This window comes from Oncorhynchus keta, chromosome 34 (genome assembly GCF_023373465.1).
Source record: "Oncorhynchus keta strain PuntledgeMale-10-30-2019 chromosome 34, Oket_V2, whole genome shotgun sequence".
Classification (NCBI taxonomy): Eukaryota; Metazoa; Chordata; class Actinopteri; order Salmoniformes; family Salmonidae; genus Oncorhynchus; species Oncorhynchus keta.
In genome coordinates, this window is record NC_068454.1 from 2,234,503 (window position 1) to 2,259,902 (window position 25,400).

The 25,400-nt window shown below is 49.0% G+C and overlaps 1 protein-coding gene across 1 annotated transcript in view; it reads right to left on the reverse strand.

Annotated features, from left to right (window-relative positions):
- The window catches only part of LOC118378677 (receptor-type tyrosine-protein phosphatase-like N), an 84,193-nt gene that overhangs the window by 39,434 nt on the left and 19,359 nt on the right, over positions 1-25,400 (reverse strand). Inside the window, exons 4-8 of the mRNA XM_052492590.1 lie at positions 19,618-19,717; positions 16,763-18,788; positions 8,327-8,663; positions 2,087-2,218; positions 515-540 (exon numbers count right to left, since the gene is read on the reverse strand). Of these exons, the coding sequence (XP_052348550.1) occupies positions 515-540; positions 2,087-2,218; positions 8,327-8,663; positions 16,763-18,788; positions 19,618-19,717 (2,621 nt within the window). The remainder of the gene's footprint in view (positions 1-514; positions 541-2,086; positions 2,219-8,326; positions 8,664-16,762; positions 18,789-19,617; positions 19,718-25,400) is intronic.

The following is a 25,400-nucleotide window of genomic DNA, read 5'->3' on the forward strand; positions in this document are numbered from 1 at the left end:
AGGAAGAGGAGGCGGAGGAGGTCGAAGGAGGCAGGAAGATGAAGATGAGGAAGATGAGGAGGAGGAGCAGGAGGAGGCGAAGGAGGAAGGAGGAAGGAAGATGAAGATGAGGAGGAAGAGGAGGAAGAGGCAGAGGAGGAGGTCGAAGGAGGAAGGTCGAAGGAGGAAGGAAGATAAAGATGAGGAAGAGGCAGAGGAGGAGGAGCAGGAGGAGTTCGAAGGAGGAAGGAAGATGAAGATGAGGAAGATGAGGAGGAAGAGGAGGAGGAGGCAGAGGAGGAGGTCGAAGGAGGAAGGTCGAAGGAGGAAGGAAGATGAAGATGAGGAAGATGAGGAGGAGGAGCAGGAGGAGGTCGAAGGAGGAAGGAAGATGAAGATGATGAGGAGGAGAAGGAGGACACACGTGAAGATAATGGTTATACGGTCATTATGTTACAGTAAACAACATGTTTTTGTCACATGACATTTGATGTACTTTATGTACCGTGCATACTCCTGTCTGATCTGAACATACCTTCTTTGGATCTTCGGTAAGTGGCTCTGAAAAACAAGAGGGAGCAATACAAAGACGTTTTTAACAAGGCAGATGGAGTATAGGAAATGACTCGTGTAATGTATTAATTATTCATTGGTATTAAATGACTATGGGCCTTTCTGTGTGCAGACAGATATACCCCCTGTTCACACATATCGAGCCAAACCAAGATGTACTGAGCTAGCCTTGTGAGGCATCCCACCATAGTTTACACGAACTGTGTTGAAAAGGACTGCCCTGATATACCATCCTGGCAGCTCGTGAGATTAGGATGGTCCAACAAGATGAAAAGGGTAACAGTGTGCTGTAGTACGTGGGCACAGCACTTCACAGGTCATTTTGTATACCAACCTGGTCTCAGAGCATTTTGTATACCAACCTGGTCTCAGAGCATTTTGTATACCAACCTGGTCTCAGAGCATTTTGTATACCAACCTGGTCTCAGAGCATTTTGTATACCAACCTGGTCTCAGAGCATTTTGTATACCAACCTGGTCTCAGAGCATTTTGTATACCAACCTGGTCTCAGAGCATTTTGTATACCAACCTGGTCTCAGAGCATTTTGTATACCAACCTGGTCTCAGAGCATTTTGTATACCAACCTGGTCTCAGAGCATTTTGTATACCAACCTGGTCTCAGAGCATTTTGTATACCAACCTGGTCTCAGAGCATTTTGTATACCAACCTGGTCTCAGAGCATTTTGTATACCAACCTGGTCTCAGAGCATTTTGTATACCAACCTGGTCTCAGAGCATTTTGTATACCAACCTGGTCTCAGAGCATTTTGTATACCAACCTGGTCTCAGAGCATTTTGTATACCAACCTGGTCTCAGAGCATTTTGTATTATTCTGAATGTAAATCCGAAGGCTCTCCATCTGGTATGATATGTTGGGTTTTTGTATGATTACATAAGACAGATGGTTACTCGAGGCAAAATCGACTGGAGGGTGGTTGGTCGGGGTGGATGGGTAACGCAAATGTCTAGCAACCCAAAAGATGCGAGTTTGAATCTCATCACTTACAAATTTAGCATTTTAGCTAATTAGCAACTTTCAACTACTTGCAACTTGTTAGCTACTTTGCAACTACTTAGCATGTTAACGAACCCTTCCCCTAACCTTAAACCTTTGACCTAACTCCTAAACTTAATTGTAACCTTAACCCTAACTCCTAACCCTAACCCCTAGCCTAGTTAACGTTAGCAAGCTAGCTAGAATTCGTAGCATAGCAAACATTTTGCAAATTCATAAAATATTGTACATTTACCAAATTCGTAACATATTGCACATTTTGCAAATTCATTACATATAATATGAATTGTAATTATACTAAATGTGTGATTGACATCCACAAATGAATACATACCAAACTAAACGTAACATATCATACTAAATGGAGTGACTTACGCACAGAATAATACCAAATGCTCTGAGACCAGGTTGCTGGAAATGCAATAAAAAGGACAGACTGGGAGGCAAAAAAATGAGGAAATGTGTATCATTTATTTAACGACTCATGTAATGTGTAATGTGTTGTAAGTAAGTACCTATGTTGTCCTTGTCCTTAGCCTGCATCAGCTGCAGCACCACAGCCAGTCTGTAGAGCTGCTGGGGGGTCAGCTCTCTCGGGTCAATACCATACCTGTCCAGGGTCTCCACCATACGCTGTAGGATAGACTCTACACAGACAGGAGACTATGTCAGTATTGGAGAGTAGTGAACTATATATAGTTCAACTAGTAATTTAGTTACATTTTGTTGTAGTTTGGTGGTAGTTGAACTAAATTCAAATCTTGCCAGTGTTTTCAGTAGTTAATTACTTTTCACCATGTAGCGGTGTAGCTAGCTACTGGAACTACACACTACTGTTTTACCATGTAGTGGTGTAGCTAGCTACTGGAACTACACACTACAGTTTTACCATGTAGCGGTGTAGCTAGCTACTGGAACTACACACTACTGTTTTACCATGTAGTGGTGTAGCTAGCTACTGGAACTACACACTACAGTTTTACCATGTAGCAGTGTAGCTAACTACTGGAACTACACACTACTGTTTTACCATGTAGCGGTGTAGCTAGCTACTGGAACTACACACTACTGTTTTACCATGTAGCGGTGTAGCTAGCTACTGGAACTACACACTACTGTTTTACCATGTAGCGGTGTAGCTAACTACTGGAACTACACACTACTGTTTTACCATGTAGCGGTGTAGCTAGCTACTGGAACTACACACTACTGTTTTACCATGTAGCGGTGTAGCTAGCTACTGGAACTACACACTAATGTTTTACCATGTAGCGGTGTAGCTAGCTACTGGAACTACACACTACTGTTTTACCATGTAGCGGTGTAGCTAGCTACTGGAACTACACACTACTGTTTTACCATGTAGCGGTGTAGCTAATTACTGGAACTACACACTACTGTTTTACCATGTAGCGGTGTAGCTAGCTACTGGAACTACACACTACTGTTTTACCATGTAGCGGTGTAGCTAATTACTGGAACTACACACTACTGTTTTACCATGTAGCGGTGTAGCTAATTACTGGAACTACACACTACTGTTTTACCATGTAGCGGTGTAGCTAGCTACTGGAACTACACACTACTGTTTTACCATGTAGCGGTGTAGCTAACTACTGGAACTACACACTACTGTTTTACCATGTAGCGGTGTAGCTAATTACTGGAACTACACACTGCTGTTTTACCATGTAGCGGTGTAGCTAACTACTGGAACTACACACTACTGTTTTACCATGTAGCGGTGTAGCTAACTACTGGAACTACACACTACTGTTTTACCATGTAGCGGTGTAGCTAACTACTGGAACTACACACTACTGTTTTACCATGTAGCGGTGTAGCTAGCTACTGGAACTACACACTACTGTTTTACCATGTAGCGGTGTAGCTACTAGATGTTTACGTTATACACCCACCCTGACCAACCACCCACCCTGACCAACAAACCACCCACCCTGACCATCCAACCACCCTGACCAACCAACCACCCACCCTGACCAACCAACCACCCACCCTGACCAATACTAGATGTTTACGTTATACACCCACCCTGACCAACCAACCACCCACCCTGACCATCCAACCACCCTGACCAACCAACCACCCACCCTGACCAACCAACCACCCTGACCATCCAACCACCCTGACCATCCAACCACCCTGACCACCCAACCACCCTGACCACCCAACCAACCACCCTGACCAACCAACCAACCACCCTGACCACCCAACCACCCTGACCACCCAACCAACCACCCTGACCAACCAACCAACCACCCTGACCATCCAACCACCCTGACCACCCAACCAACCACCCTGACCAACCAACCAACCACCCTGACCAACCAACCACCCTGACCACCCAACCACCCTGACCAACCAACCACACACCCTGACCAACCAACCACCCTGACCATCCAACCACCCTGACCATCCAACCACCCTGACCACCCAACCACCCTGACCACCCAACCAACCACCCTGACCAACCAACCAACCACCCTGACCACCCAACCACCCTGACCACCCAACCAACCACCCTGACCAACCAACCAACCACCCTGACCACCCAACCACCCTGACCAACCAACCAACCACCCTGACCAACCATCCAACCACCCTGACCAACCAACCACCCACCCTGACCAACCAACCAACCACCCTGACCAACCAACCACCCTGACCATCCAACCACCCTGACCAACCAACCACCCTGACCATCCAACCACCCTGACCAACCAACCACCCTGACCAACCAAACACCCTGACCATCCAACCACCCACCCTGACCTACCAACCACCCACCCTGACCACCCAACCAACCAACCAACCAACCACCCACCCTGACCAATACTAGATGTTTACATTATACACCCATCCTGACCAACCAACCACCCACCCTGACCACCCAACCACCCACCCTGACCACCCAACCACCCTGACCAACCAAACACCTTGACCAACCAACCACCCTGACCAACCAACCACCCTGACCAACCAACCACCCTGACCAATACTAGATGTTTACGTTATACACCCACCCTGACCAACCAACCACCCACCCTGACCACCCAACCACCCACCCTGACCACCCAACCACCCTGACCACCCAACCACCCACCCTGACCACCCAACCACCCTGACCAACCAACCACCCACCCTGACCAATACCCAGATGTTTACATTATACACCCATCCTGACCAACCAACCACCCACCCTGACCAACCAACCACCCACCCTGACCACCCAACCACCCTGACCAACCAACCACCCTGACCAACCAACCACCCACCCTGACCAATACTAGATGCTTACGTTATACACCCACCCTGACCAACCAACCACCCACCCTGACCAACCAACCACCCTGACCAACCAACCACCCTGACCAACCAACCACCCACCCTGATAATACTAGATGTTTACGTTATACACCCACCTTGACCAACCAACCACCCTGACCAACCAACTAACCAACCACCCACCCTGACCAACCAACCACCCTGACCAACCACCCATCCTGACCAACCACCCACCCTGACCAACCAACCACCCTGACCAACCAACCACCCTGACCAACCAACTAACCAACCACCCACCCTGACCAACCACCCACCCTGACCAACCAACCACCCTGACCAACCAACCAACCACCCACCCTGACCAACCAACCACCCACCCTGACCAACCACCCACCCACCCTGACCAACCAACCAACCACCCACCCTGACCAACCACCCACCCACCCTGACCAACCAACCACCCTGACCAACCACCCACCCACCCTGACCAACCAACCACCCACCCTGACCAACCACCCACCCACCCTGACCAACCAACCACCCACCCTGACCAACCAACCAACCACCCACCCTGACCAACCAACCAACCACCCACCCTGACCAACCACCCACCCACCCTGACCAAACAACCACCCACCCACCCTGACCAACCACCCACCCACCCTGTCCAACCAACCACCCACCCACCCTGACCAACCAACCACCCACCCTGACCAACCACCCACCCACCCTGACCAACCACCCACCCACCCTGACCAACCAACCACCCACCCTGACCAACCAACCACCCTGACCAACCACCCACCCACCCTGACCAACCACCCACCCACCCTGACCAACCACCCACCCACCCTGACCAACCACCCACCCACCCTGACCAACCACCCACCCTGACCAACCACCCACCCACCCTGACCAACCACCCACCCACCCTGACCAACCACCCACCCACCCACCCTGACCAACCACCCACCCACCCTGTCCAACCACCCACCCCGACAAACCACCCACCCACCCTGACCAACCACCCACCCTGACCAACCACCCACCCACCCTGACCAACCACCCACCCTGACCAACCAACCACCCATTATTTACAATGACGGCCTATATTAGCAGAATCTTTTTTATTTCCACACCAATGACCAAAACTACAGGCTAAGAATGGACAGAGAGATAGGTCTATGTGTTCATCTTATCATATTTCTCCAATGCCAAATCAGTGTGTCTTGTTTGCAACGAAACTGTCCCCGTTCGCAAAGAATTAAATCTTAGGAATTTGAGCTTGGTACTTTCAAAAGTTAGGCCTACCTTTCCACCCCAGACAGTAGGCCTACAGACGCAGACAAATGTAAGCTTTAAATGCTGGCTACTCATCTTCAGAAGCTTAACCCAACAAGAGAAGTCATAACTGTTTCCCTAAAAGCTGTCACCGAAAGTGAACAGCTTAATCAATTGATATTGATAGAATTAGATTTGTTTCCAAGCAAAGTGAATGTTTTGTCTCCTCGGCTATAGAAGGTTATAGCTCAGCCTCTGAATGTCTCTGAAACTAAACACTGATATCCCCACATGCATCGGAGTCACGTCATTCCCATGACTTTGTTTCTAGCATAAAGCATTGTGGACGAACGCGCTGTTATAAATCACTTTATGTAATTAGATCTGTTTTATTTTCTGTAAAATCTTAAACTAACATGCCTGTGGTTTTCTTTCTCATATTTCTTTAATAAAAGGTAGGCCCATGGCATACCCTCTCATACCACCTCGATTCAAGGTTTGGTCCTGGTTTTAGCTTAACAGCCCTTCACTGTGTCATGACGCTAGCCCTCTCTAGCAGAGATGTGAACCCTCCCACCCCCCTCTCCTGTTAAGAAGGGGGACAGTTTTATGACTTTACAACAGTGTCATAAATTCCTGGCAGAGGCCCTCTTCTCCCTTGCCACATGGAGAGAGAGAAAGTGTCACAAAGAGACTCTGCCGCCCAAGACAAAGGGCCTCTCCCGCTCAAGACAAAGGGCCTCTCCCGCCCAAGACAAAGGGACTCTCCCGCCCAAGACAAAGGGTCTCTCCTGCCCAAGACAAAGGGACTCTCCCGCCCAAGACAAAGGGTCTCTCCTGCCCAAGACAAAGGGTCTCTCCCGCCCAAGACAAAGGGTCTCTCCCGCCCAAGACAAAGGGACTCTCCCGCCCAAGACAAACGGTCTCTCCCGCCCAAGACAAAGGGTCTCTCCTGCCCAAGACAAAGGGTCTCTCCTGCCCAAGACAAAGGGACTTTCCCGCCCAAGACAAAGGGTCTCTCCTGCCCAAGACAAAGGGTCTCTCCTGCCCAAGACAAAGGGTCTCTCCTGCCCAAGACAAAGGGTCTCTCCTGCCCAAGACAAAGGGTCTCTCCTGCCCAAGACAAAGGGACTTTCCCGCCCAAGACAAAGGGTCTCTCCTGCCCAAGACAAAGGGTCTCTCCTGCCCAAGACAAAGGGTCTCTCCTGCCCAAGACAAAGGGTCTCTCCTGCCCAAGACAAAGGGTCTCTCCTGCCCAAGACAAAGGGACTCTCCCGCCCAAGACAAAGGGACTTTCCCGCCCAAGACAAAGGGACTCTCCTGCCCAAGACAAAGGGTCTCTCCTGCCCAAGACAAAGGGTGCTTTGTTTTTTGTTGTATTGAGCACAGTATATCCCTTCTTAAATTGTATAGATTATTTATGTTTTAGGGTACCTACAGTCAGATTAGGAATTTTGTTTGACATGTTTGGACCAAGTTTAAAGGTAACTTATTAGATACTTTGTAGGAATGTTGGGCGAGTTGTATTTGTGAATCAAACGCGCCAAATAAATTGACACTTTTGGGAAATAAACAAGGACGTTATCGAACAAAAGGACAATTTGTGATGTTTCTGGGACATTTTGGTGTGCAACAGAAGAAGATCTTCAAAGGTAAGGCATTTATTATATCACTATTTCTGTCTTTTGTCGCGCACCTGCCTGGTTGAAATCTCATTTTCATGTGTTTATATGCGGGGTGCTGTCCTCAGATAACCGCATGGTCTGCTTTCGCCGTAAAGCCTTTTTGAAATCTGACACCTTGGCTGGATTAACAAGAACTTAATCTTTATTCTGATGTATAACACTTGTATGTTTTATGAATTTTTATGATGAGTATTTCTGTTTTTGAATTTGGCGCACTGCAATTTCATTGGGTGTGAAACGGGATTCGAGTGGGAGTAGGATTTTTTTTATTTATTTGACCTTTATTTAACCAGGCAAGTCAGTTAAGAGCAAATTCTTATTTTCAATGATGGCCTAGGAACAGTGGGTTAACTGCCTGTTCAGGGGCAGAACGACCGATTTGTACCTTGTCAGCTCGGGGGTTTGAACTTGCAACCTTCCGGTTACTAGTCCAACGCTCTAACCACTAGAAGAGGTTTTAAGACAGCAGATCTACTAACTCACCATCCAGCCCAGCCAGAGAGCTGTAGTCATGCTGTGGAAGCTGCTGCTGTTGTCTGGCTCTAGCCATAGCCAGCTCTGTCAGACTGTAGTCCTCTACATAGTCCAGAGGCAGTTCCGGTTCCTCGTAGTAGGGTGGGGCCGGCAGGGCTGCTGCCCCCCGGTGGCGGAATGAGGGCTGTGCAGGGGAAGAGGACAGATAGAGGGAGATGACGTCCTGTAGCAGTTGATGGTTTCTCTCTCTCTGTTTGGCCTGTTGGTATCTGGAGGAGGGGCGAAGCCCTGCGTAGACTCCTCCTCCCTGGTGGAGGGAGCGCTCCATATCTTCCTGGTATCTGTGCTGTAATACACAGAGAGATGGTTTACAGATGAGGTCTGTGTGTGTGCATGAGTGATTTCATACATTACACCTTTACTTGTAGCCAGGTAAGTCATTGCAAATGTACAGTTACGACTATAACTACTGTTCCCTGATGGAGAGAATCACCAAGTACATGTATAAATGTTCAGAATGTTACCTGGTGATATGGTGCTGCTAGACACCATACTCAGAATGTTACCTGGTGATATGGTGCTGCTAGACACCATACTCAGAATGTTACCTGGTGATATGGTGCTGCTAGACACCATACTCAGAATGTTACCTGGTGATATGGTGCTGCTAGACAACATACTCTAAATGTTACCTGGTGATATGGTGCTGCTAGACAACATACTCAGAATGTTACCTGGTGATATGGTGCTGCTAGACAACATACTCAGAATGTTACCTGGTGATATGGTGCTGATAGACAACATACTCAGAATGTTACCTGGTGATATGGTGCTGCTAGTGATAGACAACATACTCAGAATGTTACCTGGTGATATGGTGCTGCTAGTGATAGACAACATACTCAGAATGTTACCTGGTGATATGGTGCTGCTAGTGATAGACAACATACTCAGAATGTTACCTGGTGATATGGTGCTGCTAGACAACATACTCAGAATGTTACCTGGTGATATGGTGCTGATAGACAACATACTCAGAATGTTACCTGGTGATATGGTGCTGATAGACAACATACTCAGAATGTTACCTGGTGATATGGTGCTGCTAGTGATAGACAACATACTCAGAATGTTACCTGGTGATATGGTGCTGCTAGTGATAGACAACATACTCAGAATGTTACCTGGTGATATGGTGCTGCTAGTGATAGACAACATACTCAGAATGTTACCTGGTGATATGGTGCTGCTAGACAACATACTCAGAATGTTACCTGGTGATATGGTGCTGCTAGACAACATACTCAGAATGTTACCTGGTGATATGGTGCTGCTAGACAACATACTCAGAATGTTACCTGGTGATATGGTGCTGATAGACAACATACTCAGAATGTTACCTGGTGATATGGTGCTGCTAGTGATAGACAACATACTCAGAATGTTACCTGGTGATATGGTGCTGCTAGACAACATACTCAGAATGTTACCTGGTGATATGGTGCTGATAGACAACATACTCAGAATGTTACCTGGTGATATGGTGCTGCTAGTGATAGACAACATACTCAGAATGTTACCTGGTGATATGGTGCTGCTAGTGATAGACAACATACTCAGAATGTTACCTGGTGATATGGTGCTGCTAGTGATAGACAACATACTCAGAATGTTACCTGGTGATATGGTGCTGATAGACAACATACTCAGAATGTTACCTGGTGATATGGTGCTGATAGTGATAGACAACATACTCAGAATGTTACCTGGTGATATGGTGCTGATAGACAACATACTCAGTATGTTACCTGGTGATATGGTGCTGCTAGTGATAGACAACATACTCAGAATGTTACCTGGTGATATGGTGCTGCTAGACAACATACTCAGAATGTTACCTGGTGATATGGTGCTGCTAGTGATAGACAACATACTCAGAATGTTACCTGGTGATATGGTGCTGCTAGTGATAGACAACATACTCAGAATGTTACCTGGTGATATGGTGCTGCTAGACAACATACTCAGAATGTTACCTGGTGATATGGTGCTGATAGACAACATACTCAGAATGTTACCTGGTGATATGGTGCTGATAGACAACATACTCAGAATGTTACCTGGTGATATGGTGCTGCTAGTGATAGACAACATACTCAGAATGTTACCTGGTGATATGGTGCTGCTAGTGATAGACAACATACTCAGAATGTTACCTGGTGATATGGTGCTGCTAGTGATAGACAACATATAGAGACAAAATACAGACAGCGGAGTTTAAACCAAGTTTACATACATTATATACAACTAGGTAGAGAAGGCACAGAGCCTCAAGGGAATGAATAGATATACAAATATAGTGGGTTTACGGTTGATATACAGTTTAGTATATGAATATACAGAACTAGTCAAAAGTTTGGACACACCTACTCATTCCAGAGTTATTTTTTATATTTTCTAACCATTTTCTAAATTGTTGAAAAAAAGAATGAAATAACACATATGGAATCACGTAGTAACTAAAAAATATATTTGAGATTTGATATTCTTCAAAGTAGCCACCCTTTGCCTTGATGGCAGCTTGGTCCACTGTTGGTATTCTCAGGTAGTCACCTGGAATGCGTTTAAATTAACAGGTGTTTGTGGAAATTCTTTCCTTCTTAATGTATTTGAGCCAATCAGTTGTGTTGTGACAAGACAGGGGTGGTATACAGAAAGATAGCCCTATTTAGTAAATACCAAGTCCAATTTATGACAAGAACATCTCAAATAAGCAAAGAGAAACGACAGTCCATCATTACTTTAAGACATGAAGGTCAGTCAATCCGGAAAATGTCAAGAACTTTGAAAGTTTCTTAATAAAGTGCAGTCGCAAAAACCATCAAGCGCTGTGATGAAACTGGGCTCTCGTGAGGACCGCCACAGGAAATGAAGACCCAGAGTTACCTCTTCTGCAGAGGATACGTTCATTAGAGTTACCAGCTGCAGAAATTGCAGCCCAAATAAATGCTTCACAGAGTTCAAGTACAGACCTAACTCAACATCAACTGTTCAGAGGAGACTACGTGAATCAGACCTTCATGGTCGAATTGCTGCAAAGTAACAACTACTAAAGGACACCAATAAGAAGAAGAGACTTGCTTGGACCAAGAAACATGAGCAATAGACATTAGACCGGTGGAAATCTGTCCTTTGGTCTGATGAGTCCAAATTTGAGAGTAGGTGAACGGACGATCTCGGTATGTGTGGTTCCCACTGTGAAGCACGGAGGAGGAGGTGTGATGATGTGGGGGTGCTTTGCGTGTGACACTGGTGACACTGTGTGATTTGGGCTGAATCAGGTCCACAGGGAGAAATGTGTAAAAGAGGGTCCTAGGTCAATGGTGCGCGAGAGCATCCAATCCCAGCGGAGGTCAAAAAACAGCCAACAGATATTTGATGTGCAGCGCGCTCTGTGACACTGTCCACAACCCCCGAATTGAGCTGCACTTGAGCAGTGCACCCCAACCTCGGGGGGGTGCATCTGTCGTGATCACCTTGCTGGATGTAACTTGACTCATAGGGGTCCCCAGAGACAACAGGGTCCGTCCACCGAGCTAGAGCCTGTAGACATGACGGGGACACCTGATGTGACCGGTCCAGGTGGTGCGATTGCATCCAAGCTATATGCGGGCAGATTCTCGACTGAGTCTAATTCAAGACCCAGAAACGGAATGCGTTGAGATTGAGTCAAACAGCTCTTCTCTTGATTCTCTTTGAAACCCAGAGACTGAACATGGGAAACCAGCATGGATGTGTGTAATACCACCTGCTCCTTCGACTCCGCTACCACCAGCCAATCGTCCATGTAGTCCAATATCTTCTACCCCAGACACTGCAAAGTTGTCAGATCCACCTACACAACTTTGGTGAAAATGCGAAGCAAGAGGGACAGCCCAAAAGGGAGGTCCAGAAATCGTAGGCTGCAGCCTCAAAATGGAACCTCTGGAATATTCTGTTATGGGGAGGGGGATATAAAGTATGCATCCTTCAAGACGACGGAGGTGAACCAATCGCACGGGCTGTAGCAACCGGCTATTCATGAGAATTCTGAATTTGTAGACCCTTAGGTGCTTGTTTTAGGGCATGCAGGTCAAAATAGGGGCGCAAAGTCCGGCCCCTTTTGGGAACCAGGAGATTCCGGGTGTACAAGTTGTCCTGGGCCCTCTAACATAGGAACCACTGCTTCTGGAGAATTCTCCTTCCTAAAACTGTCTCTGAGGTCTCAGTGATACCGTAAAAATATAGGTGATGCACAACGAATTTTAGCCTGTACATCAACGTTGTTGTTTGCCTAATCAAGGGAGACACTGCACATGTGCACAGCGAGTCTCCAGTAAAGTGCCATCTGAAGGGGTTGTGTAGTTTCCACCACGGATGGACCAGCTTTCCCTTCACACTTGGAAGTAAAACGACACCTGTGGCAAGCAACTTAGTCTGCTCTTGTGGAACAAGACAAGCAGGAGCAGACATGGTGGTGGACCCAGAAGCTTGGGAAGCCAGTTTAGCCACCGGGCCTCTGTCTGCAGACACTCTAGAAGATGAGGCGGCAGCAGCAGCAAGGTAAGAAGACGCGCAGCACGGATGAAAGAAGAAGCGCAGCACTGATGGAAGAGGACACGCAGCACTGATGAAAGAGGACACGCAGCACTGATGAAAGAAGACACACAGCACTGATGAAAGAAGACACACAGCACTGATGAAAGAAGATGCGCAGCACTGATGAAAGAAGACGCGCATCACTGATGAAATAAGACACGCAGCACTGATGAAAGAAGACGCGCAGCACTGAGGAAAGAAGACATTCAGCACCGAAGAACAAAGACGCTCAACACCGAGGATAGAGGACGTTCAGCACCGAAGAACAAAGATGCTCAACACAGAGGAAAGAGGACACGAGGCACCGAAGAACAAAGACGCTCAACACAGAGGATATAGGACGTTCAGCACTGAAGAACAAAGACGCTCAACACCGAGAAAAGAGGACACGCAGCACCGAAGAACAAAGACGCTCAACACCGAGGAAAGAGGACACGAGGAACCGAAGAACAAAGACGCTCAACACTGAGAAAAAAGGACACGAGGCACCGAAGAACAAAGACGCTCAACACTGAGAAAAGAGGACACGCAGCACCGCCTCCTGCTTATTTTTTGCTCAGAATGAGACTGCATAGACTCCAGGGCCAAACCAAACAACCACCTGGATGGCATGCTATATATCCCGCGATACCGCTAAAGTCTGAAGAGCTGTTGCTTGGCGAAGCAGCTAGCCTAGCTGCTAGCTATCAAGCTAGCCAAGTTTCCTTTAACAGTTTGAACACAGCCCGCGACGTGGTTAGCCCTTGTGTCTAGTTCCGGGCTTGTAGCTGTTTAAATCACTGCTGTTTGTGGCCATTTCCATTGGACCTGTGAGCTGTGCTGGCTGGAATTGCGTGGTTTTACCAACGTTAGCCTTCGTTGCCACCATCATGTCTCCAAAAGTTAAAGATCTTTTAAAATCAACAACACAATGTATACAAGCAGAGCTTTGTCCAAATACTGGTGGACTCAACTAACAAAAGAATGGATGATCTGACCAGAACAGTTTGCAGTTCTCCCCGGGAGAATGTGGATGTCATGAAAGAGACAGACTAACAGCAAGATGACAAACTGTAAGTCCATCCGAGATGACATCAGCACTGTCTGTGAATCATTATTACAGATGACTAGGAAAAAAAATACTATCTAGACGGACAATCCAGGAGGAACAACGTTGTTGTGGATGTCATACCAGAGTCTCCACCTGGATGGCCTACCAGAGTCTCCACCTGGATGGCCTACCAGAGTCTCCACCTGGATGGCCTACCAGAGTCTCCACCTGGATGGCATACCAGAGTCTCCACCTGGATGGCATACCAGAGTCTCCACCTGGATGGCATACCAGAGTCTCCACCTGGATGGCCTACCAGAGTCTCCACCTGGATGGCATACCAGAGTCTCCACCTGGATGGCATACCAGAGTCTCCACCTGGATGGCATACCAGAGTCTCCACCTGGATGGCATACCAGAGTCTCCACCTGGATGGCATACCAGAGTCTCCACCTGGATGGCCTACCAGAGTCTCCACCTGGATGGCATACCAGAGTCTCCACCTGGATGGCATACCAGAGTCTCCACCTGGATGGCATACCAGAGTCTCCACCTGGATGGCATACCAGAGTCTCCACCTGGATGGCATACCAGAGTCTCCACCTGGATGGCCTACCAGAGTCTCCACCTGGATGGCATACCAGAGTCTCCACCTGGATGGCCTACCAGAGTCTCCACCTGGATGGCCTACCAGAGTCTCCACCTGGATGGCATACCAGAGTCTCCACCTGGATGGCATACCAGAGTCTCCACCTGGATGGCCTACCAGAGTCTCCACCTGGATGGCATACCAGAGTCTCCACCTGGATGGCCTACCAGAGTCTCCAACTGGATGGCCTACCAGAGTCTCCACCTGGATGGCATACCAGAGTCTCCACCTGGATGGCATACCAGAGTCTCCACCTGGATGGAGGCTGAAGAGAAAGTGAGAACAATTATCAGTAAAAAAAAAGTGCAGATGGAACATAGGCAGATTGAGGTGGAGCTCGCTGTAACGCGCCCAGGTGACAGTCTCAGGTTGATAGTGGTGAAGTTCCTAAGGTTCAAGGACAAGATGGCTGTTCTGGAGAGAGCCAACAACTTGAGAGGAACCAGAGGCGAAAAAAACCTATGGAAGCTGCCAGAAAGCGTGGTGTCATTTTATTTGACACCAAGTCAGTTAAGAACAAGTTCTTATTTTCAATGACGGCTAGGAACAGTGGGTTAACTGCCTGTTCAGGGGCATAACGACAGATTTGTCAGCTCAGGGGTTTGAACTTCCGGTTACTAGTCCAACACTCTAACCACTAGGCTACCCTGCCGCCCCTCATTGCTTACATCCCCTACGATAAGCTCATTGTCCACCACGGGAGGTTGGGCTCGTGGTAATGGCTGGAGCAGAATAGGTGGATTGGTATCAAATATATCAGACACTGTTTGATGCCATTCCATTCGCTCCGTTCCAGACATTATTATGAGCCGTCCTCCCTTCAGCAGCCTCCTGTGTTGTCCACCCTCCTTCCAGAAAGACTGGGAGGAGCCGAGAGAACCCAAGAGAACTCTCCTCGGTCATCGTCACAGCCGTGTATATCTCCCTGCTTCCGGGTCAGCAGCTCCAGTCTACACGCACACGCACGCACACACACACACACGCACACACACACACACACACACACACACACACACACACACACACACACACACACACACACACACACACACACACACACACACACACACACACACACACACACACACACACACACACACACACACACACACACACACACACACACGCCTGATTGACTGAATATTAGCTCAACAATGTTTTTAATTGTACTCCGTTTTTTCTCCATGTTTTGTCTATCTCTGATAAGCTACACAGGAAAAGGCTAAGAATTTACCATATTAATATGTGTAGCTTTCAAAATAAGGTTAACTTAAGAAACTAAAACAGGAAGCATTCGTGCTTAGGTCTATCCAACGCTGGTCTGACCAATCGGATTCCACGCTTCAAGATTGCTTCGATCATATGCCACACCTATCAGGTGGATGGATTATCTTGGCAAAGGAGAAATGCTCACTAACAGGGATGTACATTTATTTTCTTACTAAATAATAATATTTTGGCCTGTAGGAAAATTCTGTGATTTCTTAAATTTCAGCTCACGAAACATGGGACCAATACTTTACGTGTTGCGTTTATATTTTTTGTTCAGTATAGTTACCATCTTTAACACACAACATGCAGAAGGATGAGCCTCCTTAAGTGGGACAGTTCAGTTGGAGTAAAGCCCGATACATTTATTTGTTCTAAATGTTTGTTTAAGAAATGTGTGAAATGTTCTGTTCAGTTCCAGGCGAAGAGCAGGAAGAATTGAAGGGAGGAATTAATGCCTCGAGTTTATCACCTGTAGAAGGCGGGGCTTCAAGTGAGGTACCTCGAGTTTATCACCTGTAGAAGGCGGGGCTTCAAGTGAGGTACCTCGAGTTTATCACCTGTAGAAGGCGGGGCTTCAAGTGAGGTACCTCGAGTTTATCACCTGTAGAAGGCGGGGCTTCAAGTGAGGTACCTCGAGTTTATCACCTGTAGAAGGCGGGGCTTCAAGTGAGGTACGGTGTTCATTGGACTTGTCAGGTGTGATTCTATTGTTCTTCAGTAGAGGGCGCTTGCGCGTAAACTCCCAATAGTTGTATTGTACAGAGTTTACCGAAAGTGGACAAATTATCTTTACAATATAACGTTTGTTGTATGTCTGAGTGTCTGTGTTAACATGCATGGCTGTAGCCTACAGTACCTGTTGGTAGGTAAAGGGGTCCATGGAAGATGTCTGCATGCGGAGGGGGGACTGGAGATGGTCTACTATCAAGTGGTCCTGGTGGCTGTCAGCCTGACTGGGATATCCTCCCTGATTGGAGGAGCTGCTGGGGTATCCTCCCTGCTTAGAGGAGCTGCTGGGGTATCCTCCCTGCTTAGAGGAGCTGCTGGGGTATCCTCCCTGACTGGAGGATCTGCTGGGGTATCCTCCCTGACTAGAGGAGCTGCTGGGGTATCCTCCCTGACTGGAGGAGCTGCTGGGGTATCCTCCCTGCTTAGAGGAGCTGCTGGGGTATCCTCCGTGACTGGAGGAACTGCTGGGGTATCCTCCCTGCTTAGAGGAGCTGCTGGTGTATCCTCCCTGCTTAGAGGAGCTGCTGAGGTATCCTCCCTGCTTAGAGGAGCTGCTGGGGTATCCTCCCTGCTTAGAGGAGCTGCTAGGGTATCCTCCCTGACTGGAGGAGCTGCTGGGGTATCCTCCCTGACTGGAGGATCTGCTGGGGTATCCTCCCTGACTAGAGGAGCTGCTGGGGTATCCTCCCTGACTGGAGGAGCTGCTGGGGTATCCTCCCTGCTTAGAGGAGCTGCTGGGGTATCCTCCCTGCTTAGAGGAGCTGCTGGGGTATCCTCCCTGCTTAGAGGAGCTGCTGGGGTATCCTCCCTGACTGGAGGATCTGCTGGGGTATCCTCCCTGACTAGAGGAGCTGCTGGGGTATCCTCCCTGACTGGAGGAGCTGCTGGGGTATCCTCCCTGCTTAGAGGAGCTGCTGGGGTATCCTCCGTGACTGGAGGAACTGCTGGGGTATCCTCCCTGCTTAGAGGAGCTGCTGGTGTATCCTCCCTGCTTAGAGGAGCTGCTGAGGTATCCTCCCTGCTTAGAGGAGCTGCTGGGGTATCCTCCCTGATTAGAGGAGCTGCTAGGGTATCCTCCCTGACTGGAGGAGCTGCTGGGGTATCCTCCCTGACTGGAGGAGCTGCTGGGGTATCCTCCCTGATTGGAGGAGCTGCTGGGGTATCCTCCCTGCTTAAAGGAGCTGCTGGGGTATCCTCCCTGCTTAGAGGAGCTGCTGGGGTATCCTCCCTGCTTAGAGGAGCTGCTGGGGTATCCTCCCTGCTTAGAGGAGCTGCTGGGGTATCCTCCCTGACTGGAGGAGCTGCTGGGGTATCCTCCCTGACTAGAGGAGCTGCTGGGGTATCCTCCCTGACTGGAGGAGCTGCTGGGGTATCCTCCCTGCTTAGAGGAGCTGCTGGGGTATCCTCCGTGACTGGAGGAACTGCTGGGGTATCCTCCCTGCTTAGAGGAGCTGCTGGTGTATCCTCCCTGCTTAGAGGAGCTGCTGAGGTATCCTCCCTGCTTAGAGGAGCTGCTAGGGTATCCTCCCTGACTGGAGGAGCTGCTGGGGTATCCTCCCTGACTGGAGGAGCTGCTGGGGTATCCTCCCTGATTGGCGGAGCTGCTGAGGTATCCTCCCTGACTGGAGGAGCTGCTGGGGTATCCTCCCTGATTGGAGGAGCTGCTGGGGTATCCTCCCTGACTGGAGGAGCTGCTGGGGTATCCTCCGTGACTCGAGGAGCTGCTGGGGTATCCTCCCTGCTTAGAGGAGCTGCTGGTGTATCCTCCCTGCTTAGAGGAGCTGCTGAGGTATCCTCCCTGCTTAGAGGAGCTGCTGGGGTATCCTCCCTGCTTAGAGGAGCTGCTGGGGTATCCTCCCTGACTGGAGGAGCTGCTGGGGTATCCTCCCTGACTGGAGGAGCTGCTGAGGTATCCTCCCTGCTTAGATGAGCTGCTGGGGTATCCTCCCTGACTGGAGGAGCTGCTGGGGTATCCTCCCTGCTTGGAGGAGCTGCTGGGGTATCCTCCCTGCTTAGAGGAGCTGCTGGGGTATCCTCCCTGCTTGGAGGAGCTGCTGGGGTATCCTCCCTGACTGGAGGAGCTGCTGGGGTATCCTCCCTGACTGGAGGAGCTGCTGGGGTGTGCTCTCTGATTGGAGGAGCTCTGCTTGGTTCTGGTAGGGAGTACAAGCCAAGGGGGAGAGTTTAGCAGATCAGAGAGAGTCATTCTACAAAGTGCTCAGAATAGGAGTGCTGATAGAGGATCAGCTTTGCTTTCTAGGTCATAATTAATCAAATGTTATACAGACATGGGGGACCTGTTCCTGGTCTGACACACTTTTTGAATACGGGCCCTAATCATAGTGCTGCTTCCGTCTCCTACACAGAGGTCTATAGGACACACAAGACAATGTTGGATAGTCTAGAGAAAAAGCTCACTGGTCTTAATCCTCTTTCAGTTCCTGTAATCATCTTTACATTCACAGCTACACAGAGACAAAATACTACTGGATAGACCAGCTGGGAGAAGGCCCAGAGGTCAACTTTATATTCACAGCTACACAGAGACAAAATACTACTGGATAGACTAGCTGGGAGAAGGCCCAGAGGTCAACTTTATATTCACAGCTACACAGAGACAAAATACTACTGGATAGACCAGCTGGGAGAAGGCCCAGAGGTCAACTTTATATTCACAGCTACACAGAGACAAAATACTACTGGATAGACCAGCTGGGAGAAGGCCCAGATGTCAACTTTATATTCCCAGCTACACAGAGACAAAATACTACTGGATAGACCAGCTGGGAGAAGGCCCAGAGGTCAACTTTATATTCACAGCTACACAGAGACAAAATACTACTGGATAAACCAGCTGGGAGAAGGCCCAGAGGTCAACTTTATATTCACAGCTACACAGAGACAAAATATGACTGAATAGACCAGCTGGGAGAAGGCCCAGAGGTCAACTTTATATTCTCTCAAATCTATTAGTATCCTTACTGTGAAAAGGAGGAGGCCTTTAGGGACTGTGTGGTGTGAGGAACTCTGCTCAGCTCTTTGGCAACAACGTACTGGGTAATGTCATCCTGCCAGGACAGACCTACAATTGGACAATTGGGATAAAGAATATTTGCATGGGTAATTCATATTTTTAGGAACATGTTGAATCAATGTTGTATTTGAACATGAGTCGATTTTTGGTTAAATCAGCTAAAAAGTCATCGTAAAACACAGGGGGCTCTATTTTCTGGTGCTAAGGAGGCGCAAGGATCAAACGCACGTTAGTTTGCAATTTGGTCAAGTAATACTGGCACACTGGCATTTTCCTGCCTTAACGCTAAGTTTGGCTATTCAACATAATTTCCCAGCCTTATTAACGCCAGGTTTGGTCATTCAACAACATTTCCCAGCCCGAAATGCTATATTTGGCAATTCGACATCAGCTCACTTGCACTGAGGTGGGAAGCTTGGCAGTATATGAGGTGTGTCCTTAAAAACAAGCGCAAAAGTGACAATTTAATGGAGAGCTAATGGGACGTTTTAATACCCACAAACAAAGCAGCAGTTAGCAGTAACACAGTTGACAATGACGTGCATTTAGAGAGAAAGCCCAGGGTATTGAGAGAGCGAAAGCCCAGTGTATTTAGAGAGCGAAAGCCCAGGGTATTGAGAGAGCGAAAGCCCAGTGTATTTAGAGAGCGAAAGCCCAGGGTATTGAGAGAGCGAAAGCCCAGTGTATTTAGAGAGCGAAAGCCCAGGGTATTGAGAGAGCGAAAGCCCAGTGTATTTAGAGAGTGAAAGCCCAGGGTATTGAGAGAGCAAAAGCCCAGTGTATTTAGAGAGCGAAAGCCCAGGGTATTGAGAGAGCGAAAGCCCAGTGTATTTAGAGAGCGAAAGCCCAGGGTATTGAGAGAGCGAAAGCCCAGTGTATTTAGAGAGCGAAAGCCCAGGGTATTGAGAGAGCGAAAGCCCAGTGTATTTAGAGAGCGAAAGCCCAGTGTAGTTAGAGAGCGAAAGCCCAGTGTATTTAGAGAGCGCAAGCCCAGTGTATTTAGAGAGCGAAAGCCCAGTGTATTTAGAGAGCGAAAGCCCAGTGTATTTAGAGAGCGCAAGCCCAGTGTATTTAGAGAGCGAAAGCCCAGTGTATTTAGAGAGCGAAAGCCCAGTGTATTTAGAGAGCGAAAGCCCAGTGTATTTAGAGAGCGAAAGCCCAGTGTAGTTAGAGAGCGAAAGCCCAGTGTATTTAGAGAGCGCAAGCCCAGCCTTTCCTGCCATGACGCACAGTTCCCAAAGAAGGAGAGATGTTTATTTTTGTGCTGGAGAATTTCCTATTTAGAAATATTAAAAAACAAAATGGGCCCCCCATCCCCCCATTGAATTAAAAACCAAGCATAGCCTACCCACCCTTTAATCAATGCCCGGTTTAGAAGCATTACATAGGTGCGTACCTTTCCCCCTGGCCATTAGCCAAGTAGCCTGTGAATAATATATATAATATATAATATAATATAATAATATATATGCCATTTAGCTGATGCTTTTATCCAAAGCGACTTACAGTCATGTGTGCATACATTCTACGTATGGGTGGTCCCGGGAATCGAACCCACTATCCTGGCGTTACAAGCGCCATGCTCTACCAACTGAGCCACAGAAGGGTTTTAATTAGTCAACTAAGAGTGCTTTGGATTGTTTCATTTTTTAATGAATTAATTGAAAAAGGCAAGTCAGTTAAGAACAAATTCTTCTTTACATTGACTGCCTACCGCGGCCAAACGGCCATTGACTGCCTACCGCGGCCAAACGGCCATTGACTGCCTACCGCGGCCAAACGGCCATTGACTGCCTACCGTGGCCAAACGGCCATTGACTGCCTACCGCGGCCAAACGGCCATTGACTGCCTACCGCGGCCAAACGGCCAATGACTGCCTACCCCGGTCAAACGGCCAATGACTGCCTACCCCGGCCAAACGGTCAATGACTGCCTACCGCGGCCAAACGGCCATTGACTGCCTACCGCGGCCAAACGGCCATTGACTGCCTACCGCGGCCAAACGGCCAATGACTGCCTACCCCGGTCAAACGGCCAATGACTGCCTACCCCGGCCAAACGGTCAATGACTGCCTACCGCGGCCAAACGGCCATTGACTGCCTACCGCGGCCAAACGGCCATTGACTGCCTACCGCGGCCAAACGGGCAATGACTGCCTACCGCGGCCAAACGGCCATTGACTGCCTACCGCGGCCAAACGACCATTGACTGCCTACCCTGGTCAAACGGTCAATGACTGCCTACCGCGGCCAAACGGCCATTGACTGCCTACCCCGGTCAAACGGTCAATGATTGCCTACCGCGGCCAAACGGCCATTGACTGCCTACCGTGGCCAAACGGCCATTGACTGCCTACCGCGGCCAAACGGCCATTGACTGCCTACCGCGGCCAAACGGCCATTGACTGCCTACCGCGGTCAAACGGCCAATGACTGCCTACCCCGGCCAAACGGCCATTGACTGCCTACCGCGGCCAAACGGCCATTGACTGCCTACCGCGGCCAAACGGCCATTGACTGCCTACCGCGGCCAAACGGCCATTGACTGCCTACCGCGGCCAAACGGCCATTGACTGCCTACCGCGGCCAAACGGTCAATGACTGCCTACCGCGGCCAAACGGCCAATGACTGCCTTCCGCGGCCAAACGGTCAATGACTGCCTACCGCGGCCAAACGGTCAATGACTGCCTACCGCGGCCAAACGGCCAATGACTGCCTACCGCGGCCAAATGGCCATTGACTGCCTACCCCGGCCAAACGGTCAATGACTGCCTACCGCGGCCAAACGGCCATTGACTGCCTACCGCGGCCAAACGGCCATTGACTGCCTACCGCGGCCAAACGGCCATTGACTGCCTACCGCGGCCAAACGGCCATTGACTGCCTACCGCGGCCAAACGGCCAATGACTGCCTACCCCAGTCAAACGGCCAATGACTGCCTACCCCGGCCAAACGGTCAATGACTGCCTACCGCGGCCAAACGGCCATTGACTGCCTACCGCGGCCAAACGGCCATTGACTGCCTACCGCGGCCAAACGGGCAATGACTGCCTACCGCGGCCAAACGGCCATTGACTGCCTACCGCGGCCAAACGACCATTGACTGCCTACCCTGGTCAAACGGTCAATGACTGCCTACCGCGGCCAAACGGCCATTGACTGCCTACCCCGGTCAAACGGTCAATGATTGCCTACCGCGGCCAAACGGCCATTGACTGCCTACCGTGGCCAAACGGCCATTGACTGCCTACCGCGGCCAAACGGCCATTGACTGCCTACCGCGGCCAAACGGCCATTGACTGCCTACCGCGGCCAAACGGCCAATGACTGCCTACCCCGGCCAAACGGCCATTGACTGCCTACCGCGGCCAAACGGCCATTGACTGCCTACCGCGGCCAAACGGCCATTGACTGCCTACCGCGGCCAAACGGCCATTGACTGCCTACCGCGACCAAACGGCCATTGACTGCCTACCGCGGCCAAACGGCCATTGACTGCCTACCGCGGCCAAACGGCCATTGACTGCCTACCGCGGCCAAACGGTCAATGACTGCCTACCGCGGCCAAACGGCCAATGACTGCCTTCCGCGGCCAAACGGTCAATGACTGCCTACCGCGGCCAAACGGTCAATGACTGCCTACCGCGGCCAAACGGCCAATGACTGCCTACCGCGGCCAAACGGCCATTGACTGCCTACCCCGGCCAAACGGTCAATGACTGCCTACCGCGGCCAAACGGCCATTGACTGCCTACCGCGGCCAAACGGCCATTGACTGCCTACCGCGGCCAAACGGCCATTGACTGCCTACCGCGGCCAAACGGCCATTGACTGCCTACCGCGGCCAAACGGCCATTGACTGCCTACCGCGGCCAAACGGCCAATGACTGCCTACCGCGGCCAAACGGCCAATGACTGCCTACCGCGGCCAAACGGCCAATGACTGCCTACCCCGGCCAAACGGCCAATGACTGCCTACCCCGGCCAAATCCTCAAAGACACACTTCAAACTATTCAGTCCTCCTATAATGCCATATCTACGGCAGATAAAATTAAAATTATCTGCCTCACACATAGGCAACGGTACATTAGACAGGAGCCCAGTATTTTGTACAGATGTGCGAATGTTGTGCGTACTCTGGGCAAAGGCTAATATAATGAAGGGTAATATAATGAAGGCTAATATAATGAAGGCTAATATAATGAAGGCTAACATAATGAAGGCTAATATAATGAAGGCTAATATAATGAAGGCTAACATAATGAAGGGTAATATAATGAAGGCTAATATAATGAAGGCTAATATAATGAAGGCTAATATAATGAAGGCTAACATAATGAAGGCTAATATAATGAAGGATAATATAATGAAGGCTAATATAATGAACACTAATATAATGAAGGCTAATATAATGAAGGCTAACATAATGAAGGCTAATATAATGAAGGCTAATATAATGAAGGCTAATATAATGAAGGCTAACATAATGAAGGCTAATATAATGAAGGCTAATATAATGAAGGCTAACATAATGAAGGCTAATATAATGAAGGCTAATATAATGAAGGCTAACATAATGAAGGCTAATATAATGAAGGCTAATATAATGAAGGCTAATATAATGAAGGCTAACATAATGAAGGCTAATATAATGAAGGCTAGTTCAGCAATACATTGTTTCTTTTTTATCCTGGCCTTGCAAAGCTGACAAGTATATTTTATTTTAGGAGAAGTGCGACACTTAAAGACACGTAGCCTAGGTTCGGCTAGGCTAGGCTAGGTTCGGGCCGGCTAGGTTTGGCTACGCTAGGATCGGCTAGGCTCGGCTCGGCTAGGCTAGGCTAGATTCGGGCCGGCTAGGTTTGGCTATGCTAGGTTCGGCTCGGCTAGGCTCGGCTAAGCTCGGCTAGGCTCGGCTAAGCTCGGCTCAACTCGGCTAGGCTCAGCTCAGCTAGGCTAGGTTCGGCTAGGTTCGGCTAGGTTTGCCTAGGCTCGGCTAGGCTCGGCTAGGCTCAGCTCAACTCGGCTAGGCTCAGCTCAGCTAGGCTAGGTTTGCCTAGGCTCGGCTAGGCTAGTTTCGGCTATGATAAGTTCTACTACGCTAGGTTCGGCAAGGTTTGGCTAGGCTTGGCAAGGCTCATTGAAGCCAATTGAAGCCAATTGCAACAATGTTGGCTATTGAGCAAACACTGGATGTTTTTTTCTTACTGTTGCTATCACTTGTTACTGTAGCCTCATTCAATGTAATTGGAGAATCCAGTGGGTTCTGGAATCCAGTTTGTTCTGGAATCCAGTGGGTTCTGGAATCCTGTTTGTTCTGGAATCCAGTGGGTTCTGGAATCCAGCTATTTAAAAAAAAATGTAATATCAATCCACAGTCGACCAGGACGAGAATATTCCGCGCACACAGCCGAATTGGAGTTGATGACAACTCAAAGACCGTCAATAACCTACAGAACCGGAGACAAACATGCAACATTAAGACAGTGGATGTGTTGATTGGCTCGTGAGTGGCCAAGGCCTCGTCACACTAACAATTTGTTTATAAAATCAAAACCCTCTTACACTCTTACACCACCGCCAGCTATTGGGCCTCATAATTGGCCCCCCAATGGTGGAACAAACTCCCTCACGACGCCAGGACAGCGGAGTCAATCACCACCTTCCGGAGACACCTGAAACCCCACCTCTTTAAGGAATACCTAGTATAGGATAAAGTAATCCTTC